Source organism: Diorhabda carinulata, chromosome 4, assembly GCF_026250575.1.
Source record: "Diorhabda carinulata isolate Delta chromosome 4, icDioCari1.1, whole genome shotgun sequence".
Taxonomy (NCBI): Eukaryota; Metazoa; Arthropoda; class Insecta; order Coleoptera; family Chrysomelidae; genus Diorhabda; species Diorhabda carinulata.
The window spans coordinates 13,586,654-13,603,172 of NC_079463.1; the positions used below are offsets into that span (position 1 = coordinate 13,586,654).

Consider the following 16,519-nt stretch of genomic DNA (forward strand, 5'->3'; position numbering starts at 1 on the left):
CATCATATTCCACATATTGCTCAAGATTGTTCGTTAAAAGTAATGAAATAAGTAATTACGGATTCAGAGATCGTAAAGCAAATGACAGGAGGATGCACTAAATGTACACCATTCGTACAACAAGTTTTGTTTCCGTATTCGATGCAACTTGTTCCAGAGCATTTGAAAGATGAAGTTCTGTTCCTACCGACGCGTCTAACAAAGAAAATGAGAAATTGTTTCCAGTTGCTAATCAGTATTTTTTACCAGAAGCGGTATTTGCCTTAAAGTTTTGTATTTTTAGTGAGATTCCTTCGAAGATTCTCTATCTATCAAGCAACATTTATTCCAGGTCTTGGATAAAGCACAGCTACCATGGAAAAGAGTAACAGCATTTGGAGCAGATAACGCGTCTGTTAACTACGGAGTCAATAATTCCGTTTTTCAAAAATTACAGTCAGAAGAAAATAATGATATAAATAATACCGGCACATTGTAATTACAACATATTTCATAATTGCGCCAAGAATGCTTTGAAAGTAATGCCTATTGATGTTGAAAATTTAATTATGGAAATTTTGCAGAATTTTCGAATTCTGCAAAAAAATGAAGAGTTGAAAGAGTGCTTTCACATATTTAAATGTTTACCAAAGAGCTCTGGTTTACATGGAAAAGTGGTATCGCTTAGAAAATAACCATTTTCAATTAATAGATTTGTGGTTAATTTCTCCTTGGAAACAAGAGCAACCTCCTGAAAATCTATACGAAGAACTGGCTGCACTACACACCGTGTTTCCCGTACTTGAAGGTAAAACAGTAGATATGTGGTGTACCTTTTTCAAGAAAGATGTAGCACCAAGTTTGTTGAAACTTGTGCAATATGTTTGCAGTATTCCCATATCCAATGCCTTCGTAGAAAGGATATTTAGTGTTAAGTTAGAAAGCGTTAAGTTAGAGTCTCTGCTTTTTTTCAACATAATCAGTACTTGCATCGAATTTAAAGATAAGGTATCAAGTAATAGAGGGTTGTTAAAAGCAGCGGCATCAAAATAAATTAAAAAGTGGAAAAAAGTTTAACGTCTTCACTTTTTTAATTACCTATAAAAATATTAAATATCCTTTGTTTTTTAATCTTTTTATTATGGAATAAAATAGTTTTATTTGTTGAAATTAGAAACTGTCTGGTTAGGTCTGGTTTTTTTTCCTAGCACCTCTGGCAATCCTAGTTCCGAACATTGCAACGATGGTTCCATGGCCGAAAAAGATAAACAGATATTTGAATTTTTTATATAGGTACCAAATTGTTAAATACGTTTTTATTAGCTTCACCTGTATGAGAGATAGTTTGTTTGTAACTCTCCTTTGGGGTTTATTATCTACTATTCAAATCTCGTTTAGGCTGTAAAAAAATGGTTTTTTTCTGGTAAATTTTTTAGAAATTATCTTTGTAAATTTTCTCCTTACATCGAAACAAATTTTACAACTGTCTACCCTTTGTTGGAGATTTATTATGCTTTACCTACCTGTTGGAGAATCATATTACTAATGACTAGAGCTTAAAGAAAAATTTTATTTTTGACAATAAATCGAACTCAAAAGTGAAAAATGAATATAGTTTTAAGAAACTAAAAAACTTGCTTTTAAAGCACATCAAACTAAAATGTTAACAATAATGAATGAAAAATACTAAAGATGTAAAAATTTTGGGGCGCTTTGTTCTATAATACTCGTACATCGAGTACCCGACGCTTTTTTCTGTTCACAGCAATTATATTTTACAATCATGCTATACTAAAAAAAAACCAATAGTGACAGGCTCGCCGCAGTATCCCATCAGTTTTACGCTTTTTTATTTAATATTATAGCAAATTACAACTGTTACGAATTTTTAACCATAGAAGGGTTTGGAGGAAAATGCTCTTTTAGAATGTATAAAAAAGTTAAACCGATTAAGTACGGCATTAAAATCATGTGACTATCAAGATCATGTGCCTATGTGTTTTAAAGACACATTAAGTATTAGGCAAATGATTTCGTTCAAATTATAATAAATGAGGTAGATTATCCTGAACTGTTCGTACCTACTAGATCAATTCCTAGATTAATTGCGAATCCAACCGAAATGTCACTGGTAAGAATTCGTTGACCTCATCAGAGCTAGTTGGTGAGCTTAATAACTGGACTTACGTATCTGGGAAGTATGCGCAAAATAACTGAACAAGTCCTCCAGAATTTCAACCGAATGAACAACACAAAGTTGATAAGTATTTGTTGGGTTTAACTAGAGAATACACAATCGTATCATATGTCTCAAAAACGAACCAAAGTTTGACTATGTTATCAACCTGAGAAAATTTTTTATAATGTTAAAAAGGGAGAAGTCGATGCCCTTGACCAAAAATGTGTAATTTATCAGTGTCGTACTTGGCCGTTAGTTATTTGGTATGCTATAATGGATGTTGTTATATTAAATAGTCATGACGTTCAGACTTTATGAAGGAATTGGGATTTTATCTTATCAAGGAGCATCTGCAAATTAAATTTGGAAGACAAAACTAGTCGAAGGAGTTGTGTTCAATAATTTTCAAAGCACTAGAAACATAAATGGCGCGTGAGGACAACAAGAAGGTTCTACGGTAAGGTGGTCCAAAAACAAAAAATTCCAAACATTCCACCATTTGCTTAGGATGTCATAAGATAGTCCCAAAACTCATTCAACACAAGAAATCACCTGTATTTCATACAAAGAATATTATTTTTTAATTTTATATTACTGTAATGTGGCTAGAAACATGGCCATGTTTTTTTCCATAAATTTTTATAATCCATTTTTTACAGATGAATGTGTTACAGTTAATGACGGTATTAACGAGAAGACACAATTTTTCACTTTTTTACTTAAAATTGATTTATTTTAACGTGATATCGAAGCAAAGTTATTTTTGTTTCCTACTATCAACCTCTTAAAAATATATTTTTCCAACCCATACAAATATCTGAATTGAAGAAAAAATTTTCAATCATTTTAGATCTGTTAAAAGAAATTAGGGTCATTTGTGACCCCACAATAGTGATTGTAGATTATAAAACCCTTGCCGACAATTTTGTTTGATCTATCATAGGCGTAGATACCACATTTTATAAATTGATTATTTTTATAAATACTTTTGAAAATTTGTATATCTTATGCGAGAAAGTATTCGTTAAAAGGCAATCGAATCATTATAAATTAGACGCAGTTATTTAGATAGATGCACTTAATTGTAGTCCTACTTGGAACTTAGAAAAAAATCATTAATATACCTTGTTAACTTGCTACAACTGAATATTTAATTATAAAACGTGAATAGACGAGTAAAATGCACCTGCCAGTAAGAAAGTTTGGCTTAAATAGGGTACCAGACATGAACTGAGCCCTTTTTTTTACCCCATTCGTTTTTTTTCTTGATAACGAAATTTCAAAGCCAAAGCAAAAACCATAAAGGAAAATAAATTCTTTGCAAATAAAACAAAAGAAAAAAAAAACATTTCAATTCCAAAGTATCTTCACGAATAATAATGGTAGTCAGAATTGTCTGAACTAGAATGATCATTTGATTGAATTACGACGGGTTTTAAAAAAGATGATACCACATACTCATCTTCTTTTTGAATAACATGTTAAACACAGTTTTTCCAAAGCTCTTGGTGGTCTACTGCTAGAACTTTCTTTGCGAGTTCTACAACCTATTTACTCAGTTCTGGAGATTACTCAATATAATAAATTTTCTCTAACTTTAGATCTTTAATAACAATAAGCAATTCTTTGTTTATCGGGCATATTCACGATCGCTGACAGTAATAGAAATATTTTTTTCAGACATCAGTGCTAAAATTTGATCTTTCTTACTACTACTATTGGGTATCTTAAAGAGTTGCCGCGAGTGATAAGATGCGTTGTCTATAATGATTACTGACTGTGGTGGAATTTTAGGTAAAAGCTGTTCTTTAAATCATTTTTCAAATAATTCTGCTATCATATCTTCATGATAAACAGCTGCATAGTTTTAAACCGTCTTTACCTCCAGCGTGTACTCTTATAATTCGTTTCCCTTTAGAACATGACATTTCAAAGTAAAAAAAAAATTAATTATTTGCAAATCAAACAAAAGAAAAAAAACATTTCAATTCCAAAGTATCTTTATAAATAATAGTGGTAGTCAGAATTATGTGACATACTCAACATGTTCAACAGAGTTTTTGCAAAGCTCTTGGCAGTCTGTTGCTAAAACTTTCTTTACAAGTTCTACAACCTCTTTACTCACTTTTGGAGACTCATTACATTTTCATCAAACAGCAATTTTTACTATTGTCAACCCAACCGAAATTTACTACATCGTGACTGTCAAACCATGTTTAGTCTAGATAAATTATGTGTCTATTAGAACTTCGGTAGTCTTTTATCTGGCAAATAATCTTGTCGCCATCGAACGATCCTTGACAGTTATTGCCATCCGTTTATTCAGTTTTTTGTGTTTAAAACCACATGCTGATAAAACTTCACGCAATGTTTCTAAACTGGTACAATTGTATTCTGGATAATCTGCTACCGTTTGCTGTATTGCTCCTAATGTTGCATCCCCGCTCTCTTTATATAAACTACGTATAAAATCTTGAGTAGCTTCGTCAACTGATTTCAGTTTTTCTTTACATGTTTTTCGGTTCTATGAATGATCCACAGCAATCTGTTTCGTGACTATTCGATAAATGAAAAATGTATTTACTCCAGCTAATTCAGCAATTTTTATTCTGATTGCATTATCAGATTGCTGAATATTTTCCTTTTTTAAACATTCGAATGTATTTAAAATAACTTGCTGTGTTTGTATATCCAAATCTTTATTATTAAATTCATACCTGTCTTTATTCTCACTACACTGTGTAATTTCATTGTCTTCATTCGTCCATGATCTAAAGAACGCCATATTTATATTTACTTAAAGAAATTTATGAATTAAATAAATCTCACCAAACAACCTCACTTCTTATCGCACAGTCTGGCAGGAATATGTGTACATACGTCTTCCGACAGCTTCGGCCAATAAAAAGGCATTTATGTTTAAGATTCGATGTTGGAGATGATGAGTCCACGTGGTCTAACGGTTTGTTAGATGTATACCGAATTTTATACGGGGAGTAAACATTATTTTTAATTTCTTAATTTGGTATGAGCGCCGTGAATATTTGATATTGGAAGAACTATAATAAATTCTTGATTCAACTAAAAAAAGTGAATGTGTGAAAATTTTTTTTATTTACAATATATATTAAAATACGACGGGACAATCAGTATAGCTTAAAACAACATTCCAATAGAACCGTTCATTGCCAGTTCACGAATTAATCACGGGCAAGTATATTATGGAAATTCCAACATCACTGAATCTTATCATTGCAAATTGAGTGCTCGAAATAAACAATTTGAAATAAACTGATTACACGTTTTTTAATTAAAGGAAAAATGTTTTTAAGGACAATAATAGCTCTGATATTATGTTATGTTTGCATAGTAGTTATGGGAGATAATGCCACTGAATATGTATCACCTGTTTTGAATCGTCCAAAGAAGTTCCCGAATCGATTTAGTTTTGCAGGAAAAACCTATTATGTGGATTCCGTATTCAAGGTAAATATTTTTCTATGTATTATTCACACAAAATATATTAGACTCAAATATGGTTTGATTTTATTCGTTTATGATTACTGTCTAACTGAAAAGATGGAGATTGTTACGAAACGTTTCATTGACGATTAAGAAAATTGTGTAAGAAAGCAGTGTTGGCGGAACGAAGAAAGCTTCGAATTTTTTATTTATCAAAAGACAAAATAACATAACTGACAAATATTTCATGAAATCTTCTCATACTCAGTCTATGAAATGTGTTCATTTAGTAAGAATTATAATGTAAGTACCTCAAAGTTAAATAAAATAGCCACAATATATCAAAAGTATAAACAATTGTAGTTTTAGATATATATTCATTTGAATATTATTTCTTTAAAATATCGTTTTACAATCAGGATACATTTTTCTATGTTCTGGTACACAACATAATGAAACTACTTCCGTGCTTCATTTGCAATAATCAAACCTTGAAATTCTAGCATAAGCATCTCAACCGTATGATTTATTGTGTTTAAGCTAGAATCTTTCTTGTTAGCTTCCCTAGCATTTTCTTTCCACAAAGTTACGCTTTCTTGAAGGAAATTGCTGTCAATTTCAAATACATTTATGTTGTTAACAGAAACTGTCACTCACAGATTTAAAGAAGCTAAAAAAAGTGATTTTAGTATTAACGAATTAGATAAATAATGAACTAAATCACTATCACTTCCCATTTAAAGGGCCACAGATCTGTTGATTCGATGGAGCATATCTCTTTTCGAAATCACGGAGATTTTTTCTTTGTAAATTTTCTACAATATTTAGTTTGGTTTGCTGATTAACTTCATCGTTAGAAATTGATAGGACGGCTAATTTTTGTTAAAATTACCACTGAACTTTTTTGGAGCCTCTTTGGAAATCTACTTTATCAACTCTCATAATCTTTTAAGGTTTTTAAAAAACAAATATCCTGATTTGAAGCTTTTCCAGCCAATATTAGCTAGGGTTTCAGCTTGTTTGTCTTTAGTGCTTATTTTAAATTGAGACCGCAGCATATATCGTAGGTGTAATGCAAAAAGTAAAAAAATTCAGATTTTGAAAAACCACAGTTAAAAATTTTCCTTCTTTAGTTGATTCAATTTCTCGATTTTATATATAATTTACTTTGGTTTGGAATTGGAACTTTATTTTTTTGACTTAGTCACTTTATTTCAGACTATTACCAATAAATTTTTCTTGTTAATTACTACTATTGCAGACTATTGCTAGAAGCAAAGGATACTAGTGATTAGAAAATATTTGGACAACTAGAAAGATTCAGCATTTAACTGAAAATTTCACTTAAAGAAACATTACAAAATTATAAGAATCGATTAATATTGCTATGCAAAGTTAATGTAAAAAAACACTCAATAACATCAAGAATAATTATTATGTATTGATGATAAAGTCACATTCAACTTTCATCTAAATCATCCGAGTCAATAGCTGGTTCTGAAGTGCCCTCCTTCTTTTTCCCTTCCATTGGAAGTGACTTTCACCTACAATGAAATTTTTCGGGAATAATACCCGTAGAACACAGGTTTTTTTTGCTTCGGAAATCGGTAGAAGGCTGTAATTTTGGCAAATCAGCTGTTAGAACGGGCGGGCGACCACAACCAAACGTTTGAATAATAGGGAAATAAGGATCTTCGTGACTGTATTTTAAGCCAGCTTACGCGATCGCTTTCACTGTCTGTCTATTCAAGTGACTTACACTTTGATCTATTTGAACAAGGTAGATCAAAATTCGGTTCAAGTTGGTTGATTTGATTTTCATTATTACCAGGTTTGTAGATTGATATTTGAACAGGTTCATTTAAATGATTTGCCGCAACTTAACCGAGCAACTTACGGTCAAACAGATCTCGGTTCATCTCGGTTAATTTTTGAACATTTTAATACTCAATAGGATCCTTTATGGAGAAGAACAGAATGAAACTCTATCAGTAAGTTATTATTATTATCTATTTATCACGTTCAGGCCGGCCTTTACTTTGAGGGGGATCTACCACAAGAAGCGGGAGCGCCTTCGTTTCAATGGCACAAAGTATCAGATATCGATCACCATAACCTAGCAATGCATCCTTTTGATTTAACTTCTCATTGGGTTAGTTGAATTCAAAACATGGCCAATCAGTTGAAGAAACAGAAACGTTTTTCTGTGATGTTTGATATAGATTATCAATTCTATTTTCCATGTTTCAACTGATAATAATTTCACTATCGACAAAATCGTGGTATGACATTACTTTTATTTATTTATTCTTCTAAGTAACAGCTAAATAGACACAAAGAACAAACAAGACTGATTAATAGGTTGTGTACAAGCTAAATATTAAAACTATAATTCACCAGCTCAACTATTAGTCTTCCTCTCTTCGTGTTCAAACTAAAACTTTTTAAAAAACTCGAGAAAACACAATTGGCTAATATTGAAAAGTGATTCCAAAATTTGACCATTTTTGATTGACTTGAAACATTTTGCTACAACTCAACATTTCAATTTCAGTATTACCAGTTGAATCGGTTAATTTTTGCACATCGTGACATTCAGCAGTGGAGAAAATAAAATAAAATCTATTAGTAAGTTATTGAATTTGAACATGTTTTGAAAATTCTAACACGAGAAGCGGGAGCGCCTCTATTTTAATGATACAAAGTATTAGATGCCGATCACTGTTACCTAGCGAATCAGCCCTTTAGTTTAACTTCGCATTAGGTTCAGTTGAATTTCAACAAAAGCCTCAAAACAAGACCAATAAGTTGAAAAATAAAAACGTTTGTCAAGGAATTTTAAATGTGATGTTTAATATAGATTATCAATTCTGTTTTCCATGCTTCAGTTGAGAGTAATTTCCCTATCCGGCAAAATCATGGTATGAGATTACTTTTATTTATTTATTCTGCTAAGTAACAGCTAACTAGACACAAAGAACAAACAGGACTGATAAATAGGTTGTGTACAAGCTAAATATTAAAACTACAATTATTTCTTATCTTTATAATTTTTTAATTTTTGTTTCACCAATTCTACCAATAGTCTTCTATGTTCAAACTAAATGAGCTTTTTAAACAAACTGGAGAAAATCCAATTGGCTAACACTGAAAAGTGATTAAAAAATCTAATCCTAACCACTGACAATATTTACTAACAAATGAAAAGGGGTTATCAATGTTATTCACTCAGTATAGCCAACATCGGATTGAACATCTCCTGTAAATAGTATTTTTGAGATTTGGAAATTAGTATTTTCCTTATACTTTAGTTTTTATATAACAAAACTAGTTTTCAAATAAAAATAATTAAAAATACAATTAGTCTATTTGACTTGCAAACTTAAATCCACAAGACTACGAGAATAGTCCCAGAAATACCTGTCCCAACATAGACAACATAAAAATTTTGGCCAAAAATATATTTATTTTTCAACCTAATCTCCCCTTTATTGTTGTAAAATATTTGACCACCGAGTCATTTTTTCAAGTTTGGTAGCAGAAAATAATCCGAGAAGGCCAAATCTGGCTAAAAGAGTGCATGAGGTAGCAATTTTAATTCATTTTTTTTTCTTTTTCAATGGAAATTATCGAACGCGCATCCCAAAAAAACGACGCCACGACCTTGGAGCGGGTTCTCCCTTTTCTGTCCATTGTTTTGATTGTTCTTTTATTTTAGGAGTGAAGTGATGGATTCAAATTTCATCAATGATCACGAAATGGCGTAAAAATATTTCTGTGATACATACTCGATAAAAACATCTTCACAATGCTGTTTTTGTTCCATTTTTGGCAAACGCGGTACTCATCTTGCGCACAGCTTTCTCAAGTCTAAATTTTCAGTTAATATGCGATGTACCGCACTTTTTGAAATACCTACTGAATCTGCTAGCTTTCGCACTTTAAATCGACGATCATGCAGTGCTGCTTGTGACTTTTCTCCAACATTTCTGGAGTCGTCACCTTATTTGGTCAATCACTGCGAAGCGGGTCGTGCGGCCTCGTTTACACTCTGCTACCCAATATTTTACTGTTGATAAAGAAGGAGTAGTCTCACCCAGAGTAGAATTTGGTAAGTTTTTATATTGATTGGGCTAATGCTTTTGAAATAAAAGTATGGTATCACCAATAACCAATTTTTTACATGTTTACAAAATCAATGAAAATGTTCACTATTGATGGTTGCCAAACAAATACAATGATGTATAGATTGTCCACTGTCTAATACAGTGATATCTTTCTAACAACTCTAGCTCAGGCTAGGTATTTCTGGGACCATCCTTGTATTATCATACAAACATGATCAAGATGTTTATCAGAACTTGGTCATTTTTTGTAGCGTGTGAATACAATATTTTCAATTTACATCTTGACGTGGGCAATTTTTTATTAATAGATTTGACAGTCATAAATGACTTGAGCATATTAGTACATCGTCATCAATTTTTGAATCGGTCACTTTTGGCAGGGTACACCCACGATATAATTTTAAAATGTAGCTCTCGACATTTGTCATGCTTGATGTATTGCACTAGGAGATCTGGCTGTGTGTTCATTGTCTCCACGCAGAAAAATAATAACCATCTTCTAAGGGTATGGGACAAAAAAATCCGTACATTTCTAGACAGCTTAGTAATTAAAGTATGTGTTACCATAGAATGTTATTGTCAAATGTCACAAGTATAAATATTACGTCTCTATTAGAAGTTTAAATTCAACTATGAAAAATGTAAATGAAAAATAACGACATCAAATCATTTACGGTTTATCACTTTATAAGAATGGAAGTAGCCAGAGAAATAAATCACGATATCTGTCGGTAGGTAGAAAGGAACTGAGGATCAAAAAAAAGCAATAAAAACTAGAGGTTCACGGAAAACTGTGAGTCATTTTGCGAATATTGGACAGAAAATTCAAGATCGATAAGGAATATGTAAGCAATATTCTAAAGGAACAGTATGTAGTTCAAAAATAAAGAAAATTTATATCCAAATATTCTGATAAGTAACAAATGGAACAAAAATCAAAACTCAGTCTCAGTGACAACGAGCTTTTGCCCGTTAAAGGTTAGGAAATGATCATCGACGACTAATCTTATTTTATTTTTAAGGGGTGTGAAACGGCGAAAAATAAGACTTATTATCGGAAAGGCGAAGAAGTAAATTCAAAAGCGTATTTCAATAGACACGAAAAGTTCAACTCGGATGTGTTGATATGGTTGGTGATTTCATGTCGTGGTCGATATTCAGTTTACAATCGACCTTTTGATAATTTTGTAACCGCAAAAATATATGAAAAAGAGTGTGTTGTATTCAGATTAATGCAGCTCATAAATAAAAAGCATCCTGAAGAAAGTTTTGTTTCTAGGAATAGTCCTGGCAACTTTTCATTATGCAAAGGACATTGAGGGAGTTTTTACAGGATCGAATAATCCGTTTATTGTGCCTAATGTGCCTCTACTGAGGCCAATTGAACGTTTTTAGTTGAAACGAAACGTATATTCTTAAGAATGGGAAACAACAACACATGGAGAATTAAAAAAGAGAATTTTGAGCACACTCCGGCAAACGCCAGATTCAGTATTTCAGAATTTATTGCAACATTTAATTAAAAAATTAGGAAAGCGAGCCAACTAGGTGCTGATTCAGTTATATAAAATATGTGTAATTATAATGTAGTAACCGTTGTTTCACAGTTGACAGAGTGTTTACACTACGACGCGTCATGCAGTGTAATTGTGAGTCGTAGTGTAAACAGTGTGTTCAGTGTCACCAACTAGAGTGAAGTGCAGATCAGTAAATGAAAACAAACAGTTTGTACGGATTTTATGTCCCACACCCTTACAATCATTTTTTTGTGGGATCAATACACTTCTTCAGTTCGTAAACATAATAGCGAAAGGTAAAAAGAAAACCATTCTCGCTCTAGCTTTTTCTCCAAAAGCAGACGAGAGCCATTTTATCACAGCACATTTTTAATATCTTCATAATATCTATCATTTGGGTTCTATTCACGAAAAACGTGTTTGATGCCGTTTTTGCTGGATATTTTCCAGAAGAACTGTCTAATTTCGGCATTGCAAGGCATTGTTCTTCTCTATCGAATGAAATTATAATAGAATCAATTGACGCAGCCAGCTACTCATGAAGATGCAAGTGAGCGAAACGTCTAATAGTAATAATTATTTTCTACCGCAGCCCAGGAGCCCAAGAAACAACCAGGCAATGGATGATGGCCGCGGTAGCGATTGAAACATTTTATAGGCGGGTGTACCTCTTTTGAACTTCCAAACTACTTCGGATACGTTATTATTTTCTCATTTTTATAGTTCTAGTAGGTATTTCTGCCTTTTCCCAAAAATATAATACACAAAATGGCAGGAGCTTGGCGATTAGACAGTAGTTTTGGACCCGTTATTTGGTTATTGAGTTCACGAATTGAGAAAATACTTTTCATACTACTTTGAAGTTCCACTGATATCAACATATAAAACAATACGCGGCAGTTACTCTAGAAGTCTAGACTGAGTAACAATAACTTTTCTTTGACCATACCGATGGTTCAGCGCATGTCGGGATTGGTTGTACAATTTCAAGTAATCTTAAAAATTGCATCTAAATGTTGTAGGTCAAAATTTTGAAATTAAAATCTGAAATATACAAAAGTATAATAGATTGCAATGGAAACTATAATTTTCAAATTTACTGTAACTTACTTTGATGAATAGTAAATTTCTGACTAATAATTTTGAAATTTTTGTTTTTGACATTTTCAGTACTTGGTTTCGATGATTTTCGTCCCAAGATACATATTATTGTTTTTATTTTCAGACAAATTTCTTCAAAGCGGTACAATTTTGTAGATTACAAGGAATGCAACTATGGACTATTAATAATAACGAAGAAGATGCCAGGATGGTAAAATTTCTTCAAGAAAAAGGTAGGTGCTTGAAATCATCTCACTACTAATAATGAAATTTTTTACGATGAAATGATGCCTTTATTGATAAAATATATTCCTTATTGTGTTTTTATTGATTATAATACCAACATATTCAAAGTGATATTTTTTGTTTCAAACTCGTCGTCTTCATATATACATTTTTATTTTTTTTTTTTTCTTTTAGGTTTGGATCATCGACGTTATTGGACGTCAGGTGCAAATCTCGGTGATCGTGATCAGTGGGTATGGCTGTCTACAGGTCTTGATGTTATATATGCCAATTGGCCCCCTGGACAACCTTCTTACTCTTATAATGGTAAGGAGGAGAATTGTATTGAGTACCGTGGTTGGGGAGGTACCCCGAATGGGTTTGCAATTAATGACATGGATTGTATGGCAGAGTTTTATTTTATTTGTGAATCGAGTAACGATTGCGCTAACTGCCGGAATTAAATCATACAGTTCTTTCAATTATAGTTGCAAAAGTTTAAAAGCGGCATTGATTTAGCAACATAAACCAAGAACGAAAAAGTTTTTATTATTAGGTAGTCGGATAAATGAGCATTTTGTAGGTCAAGTAGATCAAGTACATTTATTTTTAAATGTTATATTTACGTAGTGCCGTTCATGAGTTTTTAGCCTAGTATACAAAGGAAAAAATCTGTGATTATTCATCAGTTATACTCTCCATACATTTTTCAGAACTTCTGACTGAAGCCATAAAAATATTATGCATCTCTAGAGTAAAAATGTTCTTACATTATCTATTCAATTTCATCTTCGCTATCAAATCTCGTACTCGTTAACTCGACCTTTAGCTTTGCGAACAAATAAATAATCAGACGGGGCCTGATCAGGGCTATATGGTGAGATTAAATCTCTGTGAACTTACATTCGTGTAAAGTAGCCTTGGAAAGCAAAGCAGTGTGGGCTGGAGCATCGTCATGTAGCAAGCGCACACCTCGGCTGATTTTGTCGTGCGCAGTCCTCAAAATATCACTTGTTTGGTATCACATTTGCTTATTTAGTACAGCCCTTTTTTCCGATAGCACTCCAGGAATCACTTCTTGATATCGAGTCATAGTAAAAGACCAAAGCTACAAATAGCTAACAACATTCTATTCGACGCTGTTTTTGCACTATGCTGAGAATTCGGAGCACACTCCTTGCACTATTAAACACTAACGTAATATCCACAGAATACTTGTTTTATAAATGCTGGGATGTACTGCAATCTCCCTCTCGCGGATCCATCTTCTAATGATTTTCGTTTCTAGCGAAACAACTTAGACCAAAAGACCAAAAGATGTAGACACCGTAAACAGCCTCCATTCTCTTTTTTAAGTTGGTGTTAATCAACAGTGTGAAACTCAATTTTAGACATTTTTCAAAACAACTTGACTGAGTGGTCGATCGAACTCTACTTTAATAAAATGGATCGAAACAGCAGGTATAAGTTTTGTATGAAGTTTGTTTGAGACTTGTCACTGCACTTTATTTACTATATGAGGCCAAGAACTCATTAAACGTTATACGTTTAATTCCAAAATCGTACATCTATCTTTTATCAGGTCATAACTCGTTACGCACAAATTTGAATACATAAACTGATTTCGTTCGTGGTAATTGACGTGAACTGGTTGATTTTTTTTTGGAAAACGAAATTTCGAAGCAATACATAAACAAAAATAAATTTTTTTTCGTAAAACTAAACAAATATTCCAGGCAACTATAGATATGAAAAAGAGGAATAAATAAAATTATTGTTAACGTACTTAATGATTTGATCGCTTTGCATAAAAACCGCTGCAGTTGTTCAAGTTGTTAATGAAAAGTTGTAAGTTATATATACGTACTCAATTTTATAAATAAATGCATATGAAACTATGTCGTTTTTTACTTGGGTAAGAAGTAACTCGTTCGACCTTAACTCTCATTCTATCGATAAGGTTAAACAGATCGATATATTTCAATGGAAACTTACTATTTACTTCTTTATGAATAGACCCAGTAAGTAAAGAGAAATATTTCACTGCAATTGGTGAAATAGTTTCTACAATCATCATCATTATTGTTCCAACTTTACTATAATATCATTCACATTATATGACTTTACATTACTTCACATTACATTACTTTCCATTACTTTACTTCACAGTACTTTACATTACTTTATCTTTCTTCACAAGACTGAATAGCCACTCTGTACTCGAGGTCGCTTTTCAATATTATGCAGACCCGACAAAAACGAAACCTGCTATATCTACTGAAAAATCTAATCCTAAATAAATTTGGAGTACATCTCCAATTTATTGCTTTTATAGTACTAATCGTCGTGTAGGTACCTAGCGAGAATAAAGCATAATCGTCCATAAAATGCAAATTTTTCCACAAACAGAAAACTATATTATCAGGGAATAACATAGGCCATATATTAGAAGCCCTAAATGAGCAGATTTTGGTTCTTATTAAGCTCAATTTTTTATAACGATAATAAATATAAATTTAAAAAAAATTGTTTTATTATCAGATTCCATAACAAATAACGCAGATGGTTTTTCCACCCATGAACTTAACACATATATAATTAACCATGGGATAATTATCAATTTTCTAGATAACCACAAACTTTCAAAGATTGGTCTTGTGGTTTATTATTGGTCATAGTGAATGCAAGACGGTCGTTAAAACTCAAACGGCAAATCGGTTGGCATTATCGGTATCTTCGGAGTGAGAGCTTCTTTAACTTTTTCTTGGAGTATAGTCGCGGAAATCACATTGTTTATCAATTTACTTACCACCAAACGCGTTTCGTTCGACATTTTGAAGCATGATTTCCACGAAGCCAGCTTGTAGTCTTAAATTGTGCGCTGGTAAGCCAGGCACATCCAAATAAATAAGTACTTTGAATGTCGGATTAAATCTTCGTTCTTAGATAGTGTCTGCACCAAATTAGGTAATTTAGAAGCAATGAGTGTCTTCTAAAATATTTCTTCCTTCAGGTGTTTCACCACAAAGCAATGAATGGAGTGGCTAATGTTTCGAAGTTAATGAATTTCACTTTCCAACTAACACAACACAATCTTAGGATTTCTACGGAAAACTTCAATGCCTTGATATTCACAAACAACGTTCATTGGCCCAATACGAACGCAGTAATCAGTGTTGCAATCAAATCGAATCGCTGCTAAATCCGAAGTACTACAATTTTTTGATAAAAATCAGAAAAATTTGTTGTAGTGGAGTGATGGCTGTTTAGGCGAGCGTAGACATTATTAGGAAGGGAGAATATAGTATCATTTGTGCATTTGTTACTTAAAAACCCAAATTGATGGGTAGTAAGTATTTTATTTTTAAACAGAAATGATAAAAGCCTTTTTTAGAACAATCTTTCTATGATTTTAGATAACGTGGGAAGAAGTGTAATTACACGATAATTCTATGCTTCGTTTTTATCTCCTCCTCTATACAGAGGTATAATTATAACTGTCTCAAGGCAATTGGGAGAAGTGCCATTTTGAAATGAAACGTTAAAGTGGTAAGGTGATTTAATGTTCAATCGGGCAGACTGATTGAAAATAAAAAAAAATGAACTGATTTATTATAACATTTTATTTAATAAATTATATATTTATATAATATACGGTTGTTAAAAATGATATCAAAGTTAAAAAGATGATAAGTAATTATGTTGAGCTCGAGGATCCAGATACCTCAATTCTCTTGTTTTTGAGCTTGATGTCTCGTTGTAGTTATTTTAAGAATTGATTGGAGATGTTCATTCGTAAGTCTTGTTTGATTTTTGTTCTTATTTATTTTGTGCTGAAAATAAATAAGACTGACTGGAAACATCCGCTCACATAAATAGTTGCTACCAAACATGCAGAGAATGCGTGCTGCATGATTTTTTAATTCCGG

General features: G+C 32.3%; 1 protein-coding gene across 1 annotated transcript; it reads left to right on the forward strand.

Annotated features, from left to right (window-relative positions):
• The first annotated feature begins 5,332 nt into the window (after nucleotides 1-5,332).
• Nucleotides 5,333-14,488, forward strand: LOC130892962 (C-type lectin 37Db-like). The gene is made up of 3 exons (XM_057798715.1): nucleotides 5,333-5,644; nucleotides 12,490-12,598; nucleotides 12,786-14,488. The coding sequence occupies exons 1-3, from the start codon at nucleotides 5,480-5,482 to the stop codon at nucleotides 13,052-13,054; spliced, it is 543 nt and encodes a 180-aa protein (XP_057654698.1). The 5' UTR covers nucleotides 5,333-5,479; the 3' UTR covers nucleotides 13,055-14,488.
• The last annotated feature ends 2,031 nt before the right edge of the window (nucleotides 14,489-16,519 follow it).